At 34.7% G+C, this 18,314-nt stretch overlaps 3 protein-coding genes across 4 annotated transcripts; all 3 read left to right on the plus strand.

Moving 5' to 3' along the window:
• Positions 1–294: 294 nt before the first annotated feature.
• Positions 295–1,562, plus strand: LOC128194209 (probable ascorbate-specific transmembrane electron transporter 1). The gene is made up of 4 exons (XM_052869135.1): positions 295–577; positions 662–710; positions 833–1,032; positions 1,127–1,562. The coding sequence occupies exons 1-4, from the start codon at positions 425–427 to the stop codon at positions 1,388–1,390; spliced, it is 666 nt and encodes a 221-aa protein (XP_052725095.1). The 5' UTR covers positions 295–424; the 3' UTR covers positions 1,391–1,562.
• A 2,756-nt stretch (positions 1,563–4,318) lies between these two features.
• On the plus strand, positions 4,319–5,402 carry LOC128194210 (peroxidase 5-like). Its single transcript, XM_052869136.1, has 2 exons — positions 4,319–4,545; positions 4,624–5,402. Exons 1-2 carry the CDS (start codon positions 4,321–4,323, stop codon positions 5,389–5,391), a joined length of 993 nt encoding a protein of 330 aa, XP_052725096.1. The 5' UTR covers positions 4,319–4,320; the 3' UTR covers positions 5,392–5,402.
• Positions 5,403–8,495: 3,093 nt separating this feature from the next.
• On the plus strand, positions 8,496–10,411 carry LOC108335249 (40S ribosomal protein S12). 2 transcript variants are annotated; one of them, XM_017571228.2, is made up of 5 exons: positions 8,496–8,580; positions 8,724–8,766; positions 9,547–9,835; positions 9,975–10,040; positions 10,126–10,411. In XM_017571228.2, exons 2-5 carry the CDS (start codon positions 8,759–8,761, stop codon positions 10,183–10,185), a joined length of 423 nt encoding a protein of 140 aa, XP_017426717.1. In that variant the 5' UTR covers positions 8,496–8,580; positions 8,724–8,758; the 3' UTR covers positions 10,186–10,411. The 2 variants fall into 2 exon arrangements, with proteins under 2 accessions (XP_017426717.1, XP_052725097.1); XM_052869137.1 differs by having other exon boundaries at positions 8,545–8,580; positions 8,706–8,766.
• Positions 10,412–18,314: the final 7,903 nt, after the last annotated feature.

Consider the following 18,314-nt stretch of genomic DNA (forward strand, 5'->3'; position numbering starts at 1 on the left):
TATGAATTGTTTCAAACTTAATTAATTTTAAATAAGATTTTGAACCAAATTAACAATAACCACAATTTTCTTTTTGACCTGCTCTCCCATTTTTAACCATAGTAATAAGTAACAGAGTAAATATTTCATTTTACCTATAGACAAATTCTTACATCTAACCCTTAATGAATATTAAATATCTAAAATTATAAACAACTAGCTTTCATTGATATAATTACAAACCACAAAAGATTAAGGTGGCATTTGTCGTTGCCGGCCAAACCGTTTCCATATTCGTTTTTGTTAGCATCCTCATGCAAATATATGTCTATACTTTGATTCTTTCATCGCTTTATTTATACATAGCCATTGCAGAGATGCCCTAATTATTAGTCTCTTAGACCCATTTGAAATCAAATACGAATCTGAAAAATTGAAGAAAACAATGGGTCGTGGGTTCCAAGTTCGAGCAGCTTCAATTACCATAGTTGCTCATTTGTTGTTCATAGCAATAACAACCCTTTTATTAGTTTGGTTGCTACACTTCCGAGAAGGTGTTGCCTTCTTCAGCTCTTCCAACCCAACCAAGATTTTCAATGTGAGTTGTCCATGAACCATTTAATTGATGATGTTCTTGTGTGATCTGGCTTCTATAACATCTATTCTTTGCTTTTATATGCAGCTCCATCCACTTCTAATGGTCATTGGATTCATTTTAGTTGGTGGAGAAGGTCACCAAATTTCTATTCTTGCCAAATTCGCATCACTTTTCTGTCATCATAATATTAAGCCAATTTTCTGATTGTTAAAGTGTCTCCATTTGTAATTTACACAACAACATTACTTGCAACAGCTATCATGATATACAAGTCTGCGGCTAAAAAAAGCAGGTCAGTGAAAGTGGTTCACCTTCTATTGCATCTGGTAGCTATGGTGGCTGGAGTTTTAGGGATCACTGCAGTTTTCAAATCAAAGAAAGAAGTTGGTCTTCCTGATATGTATACATTACACTCTTGGCTAGGCATGTCAGCAATATGCCTATTTGGTTTACAGGTATACCTAGTTAATCCGTTGATGGATTTGCCCTATTTTCGTTTCTATCTTTAGATCATGTGATAGTTTTCTGATGATAATTTTTCCTTTTCAGTATATCATAGGTTTCTTCTCTTATTTCTTCCCTGGTGCAGAAATGTCTACTAGAGCTTCCCTTCTGCCATGGCACAGGTTTATGGGCATGGCCATATTCCTTCTTGCAGTTGGCACAGCCGAGACTGGTTTGCTTCAATATTTCCAGTTTTTACACCTTTTTCGCAGCCAAGAGGCTCTCATAGTCAATTTCACTGCTCTCTTACTCTTCCTTTATGCTTTCTTTGTTGCTCTCTCTGTCACTCTCCCAACAAATTATTCCTAAGCTACTTCCTTGCACCAATAAATCCACATTGTAAATCCAAATACTTAAGCAAACTCCACAATTCAATATTCCATTTCACACTTCCATCCCTTATGGTATTAGTAGACAAAATCCAAAGTGATGTACCAAAAACATTTTAGAAGGAAGAATTTAAGGGTTTACTTTTGTAGTATCACTTTTTTATAATGAAGTATTTTTTTAATACTTTTTCGTTCCAACTTATGACACACTAGTGCAAAAACAACGTATAACGTCACGCGTTTAACGTCGAACCACTAAATAGTCAACGTTAAAAATGACCGGTGACATTTTTGTAAATAAATGCAATTATTAAACGTCGTTTATAATTGTAATTCGACGTAAAATGATATAAAACGTCGAATGTCCTAGCGTTAGACGTTAAAAGGTTAGTGAATTCAATAAAAATTTGAGCGGGAGATTGAAAATTCATTCACTTTATCTTAGCGCGCGAGACCCTCTCCTCTTCTCAAACTTTTCTCGAACGAAGTTTGACGACCATCACAGGTAATCTTTCTTTCATTTGATACAAATGCATGTTAATTAACTACTTTATGTATGATTTTCGTTTGTTTTAACCGATTATTTTCTCTCTCACGGGTGACGACACTTTATTCCGATGAACCCACCTTTTGAAGGTTAGTTTTTCGTTTTCGTTTTGAAGAACTTATTTGTTGAACTTGTTTGTTGTTTTTTTTTAAAGTTGTTTATGGTTGTTGTTTGGTTGAACTTGTTTGTCGTTGTTGTTTGGTTGAACTTGTTTGTTGTTGGTTATTGTTGTTTGTTGTTAATAAAAGTTCATGCTTTATAAAATATCAAAAACTTGAAATTTATTGTTTTTCTGCTTTTCAGATCTAGTAGAGTTATTAAAAAGGATCACAATTAATAAAAAAAATTGATTAACATCGAATATTGACAAAATTCGACGTTAACGTCGTATATTGACAAAATTCGACGTAATGTCGAATTTTTTAAAATTTTACGTCAATTTAACGTCTCCTGATATGACGTCGTTCGCGAATTCGCCATTAAAAGCCCAAAATATTCGACATTGTACGTGATTTTTGTACTAGTGATAATATGTTTATTTCCTTCTCCTTTTTATCCTCAATACATTATTGTGACGGCTTCATGATTTTCAATATGATTTTTAAAGTATGTATTATTATATAATTAGCTTTTAAACATTAATACAAAAATATTATAAATAAATAAGTCATAAAAATTTTATAGAAATAAAACAATAAACATTTGTAGCTAATTAGCAGAATTGTTAACATGAGTTTATTATAAATTGTTGATGCCAATCTGTTTTAAAAAGGTCATCTTAAAGTATAAAATCATTTATGAAATACGTCATACTATTAGTTGCAATACAAACTACACGTATAAGATAAGCTAATAGAAAAGAGTTAAGAAACACAATATATTCACATTAATAAGTAAATGCATATAAAATTCTTTACATCAAACACATTCTTTGTTTCAATGGATATAAAGCTCAATCTGAATTACTTGCCTTATCGAAAGGAAGGTAATGAATGTGTATACCTAACTTATGATTTGTACTGAAGAAATTGAAAAAATGCTCAAAGTTAGAAGAGACAAAATGTGCAGGATATGGGTATATATGCTCTTGTAACTACATGCTCAAAGTTTACCCAAAATGTTTTGCAAAAACTTTCATCAACTTTTATTGATTCATTTTATCTATATTTGGAATGAAGCTTGAATATATTCAAAGCTTGAATATATTCAAGCTTGAATAAAGCTTGAATATAACGATCAAACAATGACTTAGACAAAGTAAATATGTCACTCGACCCTAGCTTAGACCTATCTAGATAAGGACCTATAAACGTAACGAATTATATTATAAATAGCATAATCATTAGGTATTTTATTTATGTTCTCATTAATTACACATTTAATGCTATTGATATGAGAAGTTCACTTGATGAGTGTCTTCTATAAGAACAACCTCATTCATCTTACAAAGAACTGAGTATTGGGGAGGACGAGAACGAGGACTTTAAAGATTGCATGTTGGAGACATTCAAGAAAATATAGTCTTTGCACGATATCCGGTTGACTTTATAAGAAACAAATAATTCCATACTTGAATATTTTAAAAATTTTAATTGTCTTATTTAAATTTAATAATTTTATTCCAAATTTAAGCACCTAAGAAATTTAAATAATATATGTATTTAAAAAATTGAGTTTAACAAGTAATTAACAAACTTTTTTATGAAATTTAATTTCTATAATAATATATAAAAGTACGAAACCATTTATTTTTTTATAATTGTTTTTGGACATACCGTAAATAAAGATATAAAGATAAAAAGTTGTAAATTTAATAACAAAATACTTTTAGATATATTAAAAATAACGTAATAAAACTTATAACGTTAATATAATTGCATCTGTATTATTTTTTATGCAATATATTAGTTGTTTATAACTGTATTTCTTTTAGTTACTAATGAAAAAAAAGAGAGTTTTTTTTATTAAAAATAAAATAATGACAATAATAAGGTGATGCGTTATGTTATTTAAAATGTGAGAAATGTGATTCTTATTTATATACTTAATTTATCCAATGGAGTCCTCTTGAAGCCGTCTACGGCCAGAGCGGCTTGTAGAGAACAAAAAAGTTTGAAGAATTGACTATAAAAATGTGAAAAGTTATGATAAAATTGTAGTAGTTAAATGCCACATGACATGCAGATAGATGCAGCAGACACAAAACCAAGAAAAATTCTCAGTGGACTGAGGCTGAAGAATAAAAGAAAAGAGTTGAACCGCAGACACACTTTGATGACCATTTCTTTCAAAACAACATATAAATAATACTCTTCATCTTAGCTTCTCCTTATCATTATCATCTTTTGCAATAACCCACAACAATGGATATTATCACTCGCCGCTTCCTTCCAATCATTTCAACTTTGCTTCTCATTCTAGTTTCTCTTTCTTCATTGGCCTCAGCGTCTCTCAAAGTGGCGTTCTACGCCTCCACGTGTCCATCTGCGGAGGAAATAGTGACAAGTACTGTAAACAAAGCCATTTCAGAAAACTCAGGCATAGCAGCTGGTCTCATAAGGATGCATTTCCACGACTGCTTTGTCAGGGTAAAATCAATCACTCATCTCTCAACTATCATCATATTAAAGAACACCCTCATCAATTTCATTTATGCATTTTTTCAGGGCTGCGATGCTTCCGTGTTGCTAGCATCTACCCATGGTAACCCAGCAGAAAGAGACCATTTTGCCAACAACCCAAGCTTGCGTGGGTTCGAGGTCATTGAGGACGCCAAGGCCCAGTTGGAGGCTGCATGTCCTCAAACGGTGTCGTGCGCAGACATATTGGCCTTGGCAGCAAGAGACAGTGCTCTTAAAGTGGGTGGCATAAACTACGACGTTCCAACAGGACGCAGAGACGGTCTTGTCTCCGTGGCCGATGAAGCGGCGGAGAATCTGCCTGCACCAACCCTGAGCGCCGATGAGCTTGTGAGTAGGTTTTCACGAAAGGGTTTGTCTGCAGATGAAATGGTGACACTTTCAGGAGCCCATTCCATTGGTGTGTCGCATTGTTCTTCCTTCTCTAAGCGGTTGTACTCTTTCAATGAGACCTTGCCGCAAGACCCATCAATGGACTCTTCCTACGCTGAAACCTTGAAAACAAAGTGTCCTGCGCCACCTTCCATCTCAGACCCAACCGTGTCTTTTGATCCTTCCACTCCCATTCGTTTGGACACCAAATACTACGATGGATTGATCGACCACCGAGGCTTGCTCACATCGGATCAGACGCTGTTCACCTCTCAATCCACCAGGGAAATGGTTCTCAGCAATGCCAACGATCCTGCGAATTGGTCTCAGAAGTTTGCCAAGGCAATGGTTCAAATGGGTTCCATAGATGTCCTCACTGGCTCCAACGGCGAGATCAGGAAGCATTGCACCTTTGTTAATTAATTCACTCGTCCACAGCTCACTCGCTCACTTTCGTTTGTTCAATTCTTTTTATACATATTTTTTTTAATGTTGTTCTTTATTTTTTCTTTCTTTTAATTAATTTTGTAAGACTTGTGTCCATAAATTCAATTGTAATGTTATTTGTTATTATCATTTTTTTCTTTAAGTATCTCCCGAACAATCATCTCAACATTTTTTTCTGTAAAATTCATTAATAGACAGTTTTTTTTGACGGATAAATTGGATTTACAATAACACTCCCCCTCAATCAAAATTATCTAAAGACTTCAACCCCACTATGCCTCTAAATTTTTCAAATCTGCATTGCCTCAAGGACTTAGTAAAGATGTCCGCAATTTGGTCCTCTGTGCTGCAATATACTAGTTCAATCTTATTCTTCATAACTTAATCCCGCAAGAAGAAGTGACACTTTGTCTTTATATGCTTTCCCATGGCATATTGGGTTCTTGGATAAGTCTATGGCAGACTTATTGTCTACTAGTGGTTGAATCGGCTTCCTGTAATCCAGTATTAACTCCTCCAACACAGATTCCAGCCATAAACATTGGCATGCTGCTTCTGTCTCACAGGAAGAAAGAGCTACTACACTTTGTTTCTTCGAACACCAACACACTGGTGCAGTCATATACTTCAACAAGTATCCTATTCTTCCATCATAACATTCTTCCATTCTCTTACATCTATAGCCCGTTTCCAAGAGATTGGTTTTGTGTCTGCAAGGAAGACCGGATGCGTAAGCTCTCCACAATTAATGAGCCTTGTGGATGGAAACTTCACTCGCTGAGATCTCCTAACCCCTTTTGCACCTTCTCCTATAACACTTCTGGACTCAACCGCTGCATCCTCAAGCACACAAGGAATGTGAGATCTTTCCTTACCCTTCTACATCCATTCGGCGATCTCATCAATCAGCACATATCTACTGATTATCACATAATTTGTTGTTGGATTGTATAAAATGTATGCACCTGTTGGGTGGTAACCAATGAGTATAAGAGCCTCACTCTTATCATCTAAATTCTTCCTCTATTCTTATGGAATGTGTATATAGGCCAAGGATCCAAATATCAGGAAATAATGCACCATTGGTTTATTTCCGGTCCATGCTTCTTCAAGGGTGCTGTTCTGGAGCCTTTTTGTTGGGCAGCGATTCAGAATATAAGCAGCAGTTGACACAATTTCTCCCCAGAAATGGTGTGGCAAATTCTTCCCTCTTAACATGCACCTTGTCATGTTCAACAATGTTCTATTTCTTCTTTCAGCCAATCCATTATGTTGAGGTGTGTAAGGAGATGTCACCCCATTTTCTATGCCTTTGTGTGCACAGAATTCAACAAATTCTCTGGAGTTAAACTCACCCCATCAGTTCTAAGAACCTTTACCTTCCATTCAGATTGTCTCTCAACTAGCCTGCAAAACTTCCAAAAAGATGAGAAGACCTCTCTCTTTTCTTTTAACAAGTATAACAATATTTTTCTGGTAAGCTCATCCACAAGAAGTACCTGTTACCTCCAAGCTCTTCCGAGTACACCACTCCAAGCGGTTGTTTGGCCATGTGCATGGTTGCTTTGTTGAACTCCTTTCGGTGATTCTTGCCAATCATACACTCACCGTACTTTTGCTACCAAGTAGATGTAAGCTTCTGAAATTTAGATGGCTATAACGGTAGTGCCATAACCAGTATTCCTTATTAATATGTACAAATTTCATGCACTGAACTACTGTTTTGTTCAGATTAATTTTGAACATGTGATTCCTTGACAATGGGGCTGTGAACAGCCGATCCCTCTCATCATGTACTTCAATACAATTCTTCTGCACCCATCCGATACAACAATATATCTAACAAACAGTAAATATAGATAAACTCTAATCATAACTCTTATATCATAATAAAAAATAAACTTTAAACCTAATTCAATCTCACAAAACTGGTTTATAAAGTGACATCCACTTATATATCATAAATAAATCTTATTTTTAATTTATGTAAGACTTTCAACCTCCTTTCCTAACTGCCTTAGGCTTAAGAGATTGTTCTTCATATTTGGGACATACAATACATCATTCATAAATGTTGTTTTTCCATCCTTCTTTCTTATCCCAACACTTCTGCAATTATTGTGCTGTTGTCTGCGAACCTACCGCTGCTTTTAACAATAGAATCCAGCTCTACCATCTCCAGTCTTTATTCCCAGTCACGTGACTAGAACAACCGGTGTCTAAACACCATGTTCTATCACTCCCTCCATCAGTTGTGGAAGTTACCGTTAACAGGACTTTATCTGAATTCATGCTATCTTCTTCATGTGCCAAGTGTGCCTAATCACTATTCTTTCCTTGTGCTAGCACTATAGGAAAAATGTCCAATTTTATCACGGACGTAACATTGCATTTTCTTGCGGTCAAACAGAGAGAAGAAATTACAAACAGAACCTATTTTCTAAACTATTATCAAGTACACAATAAATAAATTCCTTGACAAAATAAAACCCTATTTGATTATAATTAAAAATATAAAATTAACCCTTCATATAATAATTAGAGGTGATTAAGTGGTAGGTCTAAAATGTTTAAAATATGTTTTGCAATTTTTTGTAAGTGAATTGAATAAGTTAGTTTTCTATATTAGCAGCCAAAAACCCACTCAAATACGCATTTGTGCTGGATTCAAAGTATAATCTGAATAAAATGATACACTTAGGAAATTAAAATATATTTATATTTTTTCTTTCCCAATCTATTAAATAAACTAAATGTCTTTAATTTTTACAATTATTTATTTTTAAAGATAACTTAATTAATTATATATATTAAGATAATTTTATCAATTTTATAATATTTGATTTTATGAGTATTAAATTGTTCAAAGTGGAATATTATAAATGGGATATAAAATTATTTGAAAAGTGAAAATTTAATTTAACGATATATTCATAATCATTAAAATATTATTTTATCTAAAAATTCGTTGGAGAAATTAAAACTAAAGTTAAATTTAAAGTTTTTATTTAATACAAAAATTAAAACAGAGAGGGTCAATTCAGACTTTTCAGCCTAAAATGTTAGGGTTTATGGTTTCACATATATTTTACATTTTTTTCTCTTATTTTCGTATCAGAACTACTGAGCTAAGAATTGATTGGGGGCGGCTAACTCTTCAACAAGGTTTTTCTCTTTCTCCCGTGTTCTCTGCTCTTCTCATTTTCCTAAGATAAAAGCTGAAATTTTTTGTGTAAAACATTTAATCTCTTTGCCTATTAACGTGTTTGCTCAATCTCTGATTTGAATAGTTATTTTTGTTTTGGCAGAAGCAAAGCGTGTCTTTTGAATTCGACAACGAAAGATGTCTGGGTACGCTCATTTTTTTCTTAACGATTTTCTAATTCAGTTTGGTTTATGAATGCAACTCTCTACCCCTTGATTTTTTAATTCAATATTCAACTGAAATACCTATCAAGTTATGGTAGTGAGGATATACATACTGATTACAATGTCTGCTCGTGGTTGTGTCATGCGTTGAGGTTGGATTTGGTTAGAGATGAGAATGGGTTGGTATTGATTGATATCCACTAAAAATCTGTTTACCAGCCGTTTTAAATATGTGGATATTTTTGCCATGCTGGATTTTGGCAGTTTCAATTTTCTATTTTAACACATTGATGATTAAAACTGAATTGATTTTATCACTGTTGAGTTTAATTAATTGGAGTTGGGATTTTGATTCCTTGTGTTGAAAATGAATGAAGTGAACTATTTACCATGGTCTATTATAGTTCCGGGTAGTGTTGGCATTTTTGTTGCGGCATTTATCATATAGGAAATTGTTTTTGAAATATTCCAATGGGGTTGAGAAATGTGCAAGGACGGCTTGGTTAAGCACTGTTAATTAATTTAATTTGATTTGTGGAAAATTGAATGATAGTGCTGTCCCTTAGTCTTGATTAGAAATTAAGGGATAAGGAAAACTAAATATATAATGTATGTGCATTGCTGCTGGTAATAAAACTTGTTCACATGCTTGTAATGTTATATGCATTGCTCTACTCCTTTTTTTCGAGTAGCTTTTCCTGGATGAGTTTAAGATTCATGTATATGTATCTCCTGACTGTTTAGAATACTTGTACTATGCAGTGAAGAGGTAGCTGTTGCAGCTGAGGCACCTGCTTCCATTCCCGGTGAGCCCATGGACATCATGACTGCTTTACAGCTTGTGCTGAGAAAATCTCTGGCTTACGGTGGTCTTGCAAGAGGTCTTCATGAAGGTGCCAAGATCATTGAGAAGCATGCTGCACAGCTCTGTGTTCTAGCAGAAGACTGTGACCAACCTGATTATGTGAAACTGGTGAAGGCCCTTTGCGCCGAGCACAATGTTAGCCTTTTGACAGTTCCAAGTGCAAAGACCCTTGGAGAATGGGCTGGTGTAAGTGCCTTAGAGACTCCTAACCATTTTACTTAAATTCCTTGTACCATTCTTTTACTCTCAATTCCCAAATTCAGTTGGTGAATGTTCATAAGGATTTTATTCTTATAATATTTTTTGTTGAATATTTTTGTTTCAGTTGTGTAAGATTGACTCAGAGGGAAAGGCTAGGAAGGTAACTGGTTGCTCATGTGTGGTTGTTAAGGTATGGCTTTATTGGCTTGTATTTGAATTGATGTTTTGGAGTGCCTTTCAATGTATGTGGATGTTTATGTATTTTCCTTTTGCAGGACTTTGGGGAGGAACATGAAGCCTATAATGTTGTTCTGCAGCACGTGAAAGCTAACTGAATTAAATGTCTAGATTTGTGGGTTTCAGCTTGATGTTATTTTATTATGTCTTTGAGGAATACTTTTGCCTCTGGAGTATCTGCATAGGGATTTTGACGATTTACAATCATATCCATTCTCATTGTTGCTGAGTAAATGGTTTTTTCTTTATTACTATTGGTTTTTACCCTGTTATGACTTACCAGAACAGTTCGTTTCGTATAAGTTCACTTTAATCTTCTCTTAATTTGTTTCTAGCTGCAAGTACTTTGTAATAACCTGCTCTTAATTACATTTCTTTTAAACCAATGTACATATCGCTTGGCCTGTAGCATACGAAAATATATTTTTTACTTTAAAAATGGTTGTTAACGGTAAATGTATATACTTAAGAAAATAAATGCATTGACGAACAAAAGTATGTGAATGAACACATTTTTGATGGATATCACCCTCGGGTTGCATCAAGGCCTAACTTTATTTCTTTGTTTGTAAAAGTGTAAAGTAAGAGTTGCCTATTTTGTATAGGACTAGTATTTTGATCCGTGCAATGCGTGTGATTACAAATGTATTTTGTTTTCTATAACAATATATTGGGCTGTAATTTACAATCATTGTTGAGATAGCATACTGACCATCCAGTTTTTATTTATTTTTCCTCTGTCAAGTTTAATATTAGTTTTTTTTTACTAGTTTGTCTAATTTGGATGATTGTCGGGTTGGTTGGTTTGATTTGAATGATTGTTAAACTAGTTTGTTTGGATCCATGCTGGTCTGGTTTGATTTGAAGGACTACTAAGTTGTGAATATCATGATTGTCGAGTTTTTCTACTTTGGTCTAAATGTTGTTGGGCTGGACTATTTTGGTCTTGATGACTGTCAGGATGGTCTAGTCTGGTCTTGATGGCTATTAAGTTGGTTGGTTTAATCTGGATGACTGTCGGGTTGGTCTAATTTAATTAAAGATCTTTCACACAAAAATGTAAAAACTTTCTTCATGATAGTTGAGATACACAAACATGAAAAAAATTATAGATATATGCACCAGATATCCCACATTCAAACGTATTGTGGTTAATGAAAAATAAGAAAACAATAAAAATTCTTGTTGTGCTTGTCTCGTATCGAGCTTGTTGAGCTTGTCTCTTGTCGAGCTTGTTGTCTCCTACTGAGCTCGTCTCCATGTTTCTCCTCTCAAGCTTTTCTCCTGCTGAGCTTCTCTTTGGCCGAGCTTGTATCGATGTTTCTTATTGAGCTTGCATCCATGGTTGGCATTTGGTCTGGTCTAGATAAATATTAGTTTGGTTGATTTGGTTTGGATGACTATTGGGCTGGTCTAGTCTAGTCTGTATTCACTATCGTGCTAGTTTGGTTGAGTCTGGATGATTGTTGGGTTGTCAATGTCACGATTGTCAAGTTGGTCTAGTATGGTCTGGATGACTATTGGGTTGGTCTATTCTATTCTAGATGATTGTTTGGCTGGTTCATCTTGTCTTGATGATTGTCACGCTAGTCTGGTCCGGTCTAGATGATTGTCGGGCTGCTAGTCTCATGACTCTAGTTTGGATGATTCTCGGGGTGCCAAACTCATGATTAGCCCTAGCTTTCTACATGCTCCACTTAGCTCGGTGAAGGATGTGGAAAGCTCGATGAACCATGTGGAAAACTCAATGAAGCATGACGTTAGGTTGGTGAAGCATGTATAAAGCTCGGTGAAGCATGTCGAAAAGTCGATGGATTGCATGAGATTTGTGTTAAATTAGTGGGACCCGCGAGTTTAACAACTAGGAAGATATATGTGATATTCTAGTGCTTGTGTGGGCCACCCCTTTGCTTATTGTGAGAAGTGTGTGGTTACCTTTTTGGTAGCAACGTGGCAATTAGAAAAGAGGGAGGGTGCGCTTATCATAGAGTCAAATGGTTATGTTTGACTTTGGTGGTGTTGATATTTAATGGAGAATTATTTTGGAAATGCTTTTATGGGAGAATTAATTTGTGAGCAAGGTCGCTAGACAATATGGTTCGAGTGTTGATGACTCTTTCGACCATGAATAAGGAAAAGAGATTCTTTTCGGCCGTGGATGTGGGAAGAGGATGGGTTCAAGTGTTGATAACTCTTTTGGTTGTGGATGTGAGAAAAAGATTCTCTTTGGCTTAGGATGCAGGAAAAGGATGGGTTTGAGTGTTGATAATTCTGTGGATATGGGAAAGAGATTCTCTTCGGCCGTGGATGCGAAAAAGAGATTCTCTTTGATCATGGATGCGGGAAAGATATTCTCTTCGTTCGGGGAAGAGGATAAGGTTGGTGTTGGATGGCAGGACGACTCGAACTGGTTGGTTCTGATGAACAGGTGGTATGGTAGGATACGGGAGATAGACCCCTGATTTGTGATGATGATGTGTGATCGTGTTTAAACTGTTGATGTGTTGTTGTGTTTATTGTTGTGATGAATGTTTAGCATTTATGTGTTATATTATTTTGCTTATGATTGATTCTCAGTTAGCTCACTCCTATGTTTGTGGTTGTGGTTTCCACTTGCGGGAGTAAATGATCATGCAGATAGTTCGAATGTTGTATAGCGCGGCAAGAGAATTGAGAGAGTTAGAGAATTTATGGTTATTTGTATAAACTATTTTATTTGAAGTTTTATTTTATAATTAAATTGGAGTTATGGTTTATTTTTCTTTAATTGTAAAGACTTAATAAATTTGGATTTTCATGATGATATTATGATTTTAAAAATTTCAAATTTTTTATACATAACCGTGACATCCCAAAATTGGAGTATTATAATGTGAGACTATTAAGGGTGATATAAATAAAAAAATTTCATCAAATATGACTTAGAAATATCTTGCTCAAAGTTTTTGTAAGAACTAGTTTAATTAATTACTTATTCAACATTTTTATCACATAAACCTTATAGCTTAAGTTTATACGAAACTTAACGAAATAAGTTGAGGAAAATTATTTTAACAAATTTATTAACATGTTACTAAAGTCAATTAAACATTGTGCACGTTAATATGATTCTATAAATTTAAATTCTAAAAGCTTTTAGAATTCTTTCAAATACAATTTGTTCATACATGTTTAGTTTTTCTTTATCTGATTTTCACCTTTTCTTTTCCTTTCTACCTTGCTATATTTCTTATTATTAAATATAATGAAAATTATGTATGGGATTAATCTTTTTTGTGTTGAATATACACATAGAGTTCTCTATTTATAATAGAAGAAATATGGGTTAAGCCCAAAATACAAATAAGAAATAATAACAAACTAACTAAAGATAAAAGATAAATATAAAATAAAGATAATATATCTAACACTCCCCCTCAAGCTGATGCATACAAATCGTATGTACCAAGCTTATTACAAATATAATCAATTATTGGTCTCCATAAAGACTTAGTGAAAATATCTGTTAACTAACCACTTGAATTGACGAACTCAGTCTTGACATCTCCAAATACAATCTTCTCTCGAATGAAATGACAGTAAATCTCATGTGAAAGATAGGATTATAACTAATATGAAGAGTAGCCTGATTGTCACATATAAGTGTCATTTGAGTGACATCTCCAAATTGTAACTCTCTAAGCAATTGCTTAAGGCAAACAAGCCCACAAATGGTTGAGGCAATAGCTCTATATTCTACTTCTGCACTAGATCTTACCACAATACTTTGTTTATTGCTTTTTCAAGAGATCAAGTTACCACCAATGGAGACATAATATTCGAATGTAGATCTTCTATCAAAATGAGATCCTCCCAATCAGCATCAGAATAACAAACCACTCTTGTATGGTTACTAGAACCATACAACAACTATTTTCTAGGAGATCCTTTAATGTACTTTAATATACGAATAACTGCATTCCAATGATCTTCACATGGGAAATTAAGGAATTGGCTTACCACACTAACTACAAAGGAAATGTCAAGATGAGTAATTGTAAGATAATTCAATTTTCTAACTAATCTTCTATATTTCTCGGGATCTGACATAGGCTTTCCCTGGTTTGGTAGAAGTTTAGTATTAGGATCTATGGGTGTGTCCACAGGTTTTGAATTCATGAACCCAGTTTCCTCCAAAATATCCAATGCATATTTCCTTTGAGATATAACAATACCATCGTTGGATTATGCCACCTCAATACCCAAGAAATATCTAAGTTTGTCAAGATCTTTGATTTGAAAATGGTTGCACATATGTTATTTCATCTGAGAGATGCCATGACTATCAATGCTTGTAAGAACAATGTCATCAACATATACTATCAAGTAGGCAGATTTAACACTCGAGTAACGGTAAAAGACTGAATTATTTGTCTCACATCGAGTCATACCAAATTTTTGAACAACATTATTAAATTTTCCAAACCAGGCCCTAGGAGATTGTTTTAGGCCATATAGGGATTTGCGAAGACGACATACCATCCCAGAAGACTTTCCTTAAGCAAAAAATCTAGAGGTTTCTCCATGTAAATCTCTTCTTGCAAATATCCGTTAAGGAATGCATTTTTGACATCTAATTGATAAAGAGGTCATTGTTGAAGAGCCGTCATGGCTATAAATAAACGAACAGATGTCATCTTTGTCACTGGAAAAAAAGTATTACCATAATCCAACCCAAACATTTGTTTGTAACCTTTGGCTAAGAGACGAGCTTTGAGGTGATCAATAGTTCCATCATGACCAACTTTGATAGCAAAAACCCACCTGCAACCAACAACAAATTTTCCAGACGGTAATGGGACAAGCTCCCATGTTCCATTACTCTAAAGAGCACTTAGTTCATCTAGCATGGCTTGATGCTAACTAGGATGGGGCTAAGGCATCATTAACAAATTTTGGGATGGTCACAGAAGAAATAGACGAAAGACAGGTATAAAAAGGTGAAGATAGTCTATGATAACTTAAAGTAAGATAATGTGGAAAGGGATTACGAATAGAATGTATACCTTTTCGGAGGGCAATTGGAAGGGTAGACTCAATTTTCGAAGCCGAAGGAGACAAGGTAGTTGGCAATTGAATTGAGTCACTTGGTGGGGGTTGAGAAACACCTGATGAACTAGGCATAATTGGAGGAGTACAAACAACATTAGAAGGAGACATATCAGAAGAAGAATGATCGTTAAAATAAAAGGAAGACTCATTGAAGGTGACATCTGTTGATATAAAATAACGATCAAGAGAAGAAGAAAAACACTTGTATCCTTTCTTTGATTTAGTAATACCTAAAAAAACACATTTGTGTGATCGAGGAGCTAACTTATCAAGACCAGAACTAAAATTATGAACAAAACATGTAGACCCAAAAACTTTTAGAGGTAAGGGGTGAAGGGGTTCATGAGGAAATAAGATAGAATGAGGTATTTTATTATCTAAAACAGAAGAGGGCATGCGATTAATGAGATAACAGGCAGTAAGAATATCATCACCCCAAAAATATTGAGGAATGTTACCATGAATTAAAAGAGTGTGAGTTGTTTCAATAAGATGTTTATTTTTGTGCTCAGCCACCCCATTTTGTTGAGGTGTATAAGCACATGAAGTTTGATGGAGAATATCATGAGAAGCCATAAATTGTTGAAAAGAATGGGAAAGATATTCACAATCGTTATCACTGCGCACAGTTTGAATAAAAACACCAAATTGAGTTTTAATTTCATTATAAAGGGTTTGAAAAAGATAAAATAAATCAGAATGATTTTTCATTAAAAATAGCCAAGTGTGTCTAGAATAATCATCAATAAAAGTAACGAAATATTGAAAACATAGAAGTAGACATAACACGACTAGGTCTCCAAATGTCAGAATGGACTAAGGCAAAAAGGAACGAAGCACGTTGTGAGACACTACGAGAAAAGGAACTACGAATATGTTTTCCTATGACACGACTCACATACCAAATTGGACAACTTGGATAAGCTAGTAAGAAGTTGTTGCAATTTGGCAAGACTGAAATGACCTAACTGAGCATGAAGAAGTGATGGAGACTCCATAACTGTCCCAATATGTGTAGAGGGGCGAAGATGATAAAGACCATGAGACTCACATTCGGTGCCAATCACCTATCTCGAACTCCAGTCCTGTAAACAAACAGAATCTTTGTTAAGAGAAATATCACAATCAAGAGAACGAGTTAGACGACTAATAGATAATAAGTTAAAAGGAGACTCAGGGACATAAAAAACATTATCAATGGATAAAAAAGGAAAAATGTTAATAGTCCCAACACCATGAGCTAAAACTCTAGATCCATCAGCCATTATAACAGAAGGTAAAGGATTCAGAGAGGACAAAGAGGAAAACAAAGATTTGTTACCAGTAATGTGATTTGTGGCTCCCGAGTCAAGAACCTAAGAGCCAAGAGAAGAAGATGGACTCAGACCAATAAAAGATGTACTTGTGTGTGATACAGATGTAATGAAACTAGAAGGTTGTTGATCCTTATACCATTTGAGAAATTTACTAGAAATAGTAGAGTCATCAGTAATATCAGATGAAGGAGAATCCCCAATAGGTGATTGTGACGAAGGAGAAATCTAAACAATAGTAGCAGACTAGGAGGGTGACCATGTAATGCATAACATCTGTCAATCGTGTGGCCTAGCTTGCCACAATGGTTACACTTGAGACGTCCTTTTCTCGGTTTGTGAGAGTGATTGCAATTGTGACGTTGAGATGTCAACGTAGAGGAAACATATGTATCATTGATGGGTTTACTAGGTACACGCAAAAGAGTGAAAGAAGTAGAAGTCAAAGTGGGAACAACAGGTGAACCCAAAATCTGATCACGAATATGAGAATACCCATCAGCAAGGTCGTGCAATGCTAGTAGCATGAAGAACTTTGACTGTTGCTCTATTTCTTTGGCAGAAGTAAAGGCATGAAGCAATAATTCATTAAATTCATAAAAAATAGCATGAATTTTTCCCATATAAACAGTCATAGAGTCGTAATGCCGAGAAGCAACAACATTGAGAAGATCATGACAAACACCATAAAGACGTTGAGTATCATTGGTGTATAATAATTTGGCATGTTCCCATATTTCAAAACATGTTTTGTAGGAACGAAAACATTGTTTTAAAGAGGAATGAAGGGTACCTTTTAGAACAATGCATAACTGAGCATCAACTTTCAACCAATGGGGAACCGCAGCAGAATCCATAGTTGTCACGTTCTGAGTAATATGATCAAGATAACCCTAACTCTTAAGCCAAAGTTTAACGTCTGATGCCCAAGTCGCATAATTAGTATCATCTAACTTATCAATAGATAAATGCACATTGACATAGTTAGTATATATGGACGGGTCAGAAGCCATGAACAACCAAGAAAGTAAAATCCTTGAACTCAAAAGAGGCTCAATCAACAGAACCAGACTAGATCCAGATAAGGGAGGTCGTATAAGTCCAACGAAGGTGGTCGACAACGGAGACAATGACACATATGTTGTCACGAGCGGCTAGAAAGTATAGCGGAAGCAAACTGTGATCAATGCGTGAGAGTGTGTCTGGACTTCGATAGTAGCGATCTTGACAACGTTGTGGTTGATTGGTCGAGACGAGAAAATTGTGGTCACCAGTTAAAACTAATGCTCAAGTGACACTGGTGACGACTCTAACGTCAACGACAAAAACTCTCAACTCTAATGGCAACGATGACACTCTAACGGCAATGACGACAACTCTAACGACGACGACGGTTGTAGTAGGTAAAGCTCGCAAACAAAAAACCTTATGTTTTAAATACCATGTTGAATATAGTAAAAATTATGTATGGAATTAATCTCACTTGTGTTGAATATACACGTAAAGTCCTCTATTTATAATTGAAAAAATATAGACTAAACTCAAAATACAAATAAAAAATAATAATAAACTAACTAAAAATAAAAGATAAATATAAAATAAAGATAATATATCTAACACTTATCATATAATTAACATAATTATCATGTGTTAGTGTTTTACCCTCTTGTAGGGGATATGTTTCATTTTTTCCCGATTTAATAATATAGTAATGAGGAGTTTATATAGTTCGTACAGAATCTTAAGTTCAACCCTCCCTTTTATAAATTAAAAAACTTTCTTCGATCTTAAATTCCAAAATAATAAATCTATGAGAAATTATC

The sequence above is a fragment of the Vigna angularis genome, chromosome 10 (genome assembly GCF_016808095.1).
Source record: "Vigna angularis cultivar LongXiaoDou No.4 chromosome 10, ASM1680809v1, whole genome shotgun sequence".
NCBI classification, from domain to species: domain Eukaryota; kingdom Viridiplantae; phylum Streptophyta; class Magnoliopsida; order Fabales; family Fabaceae; genus Vigna; species Vigna angularis.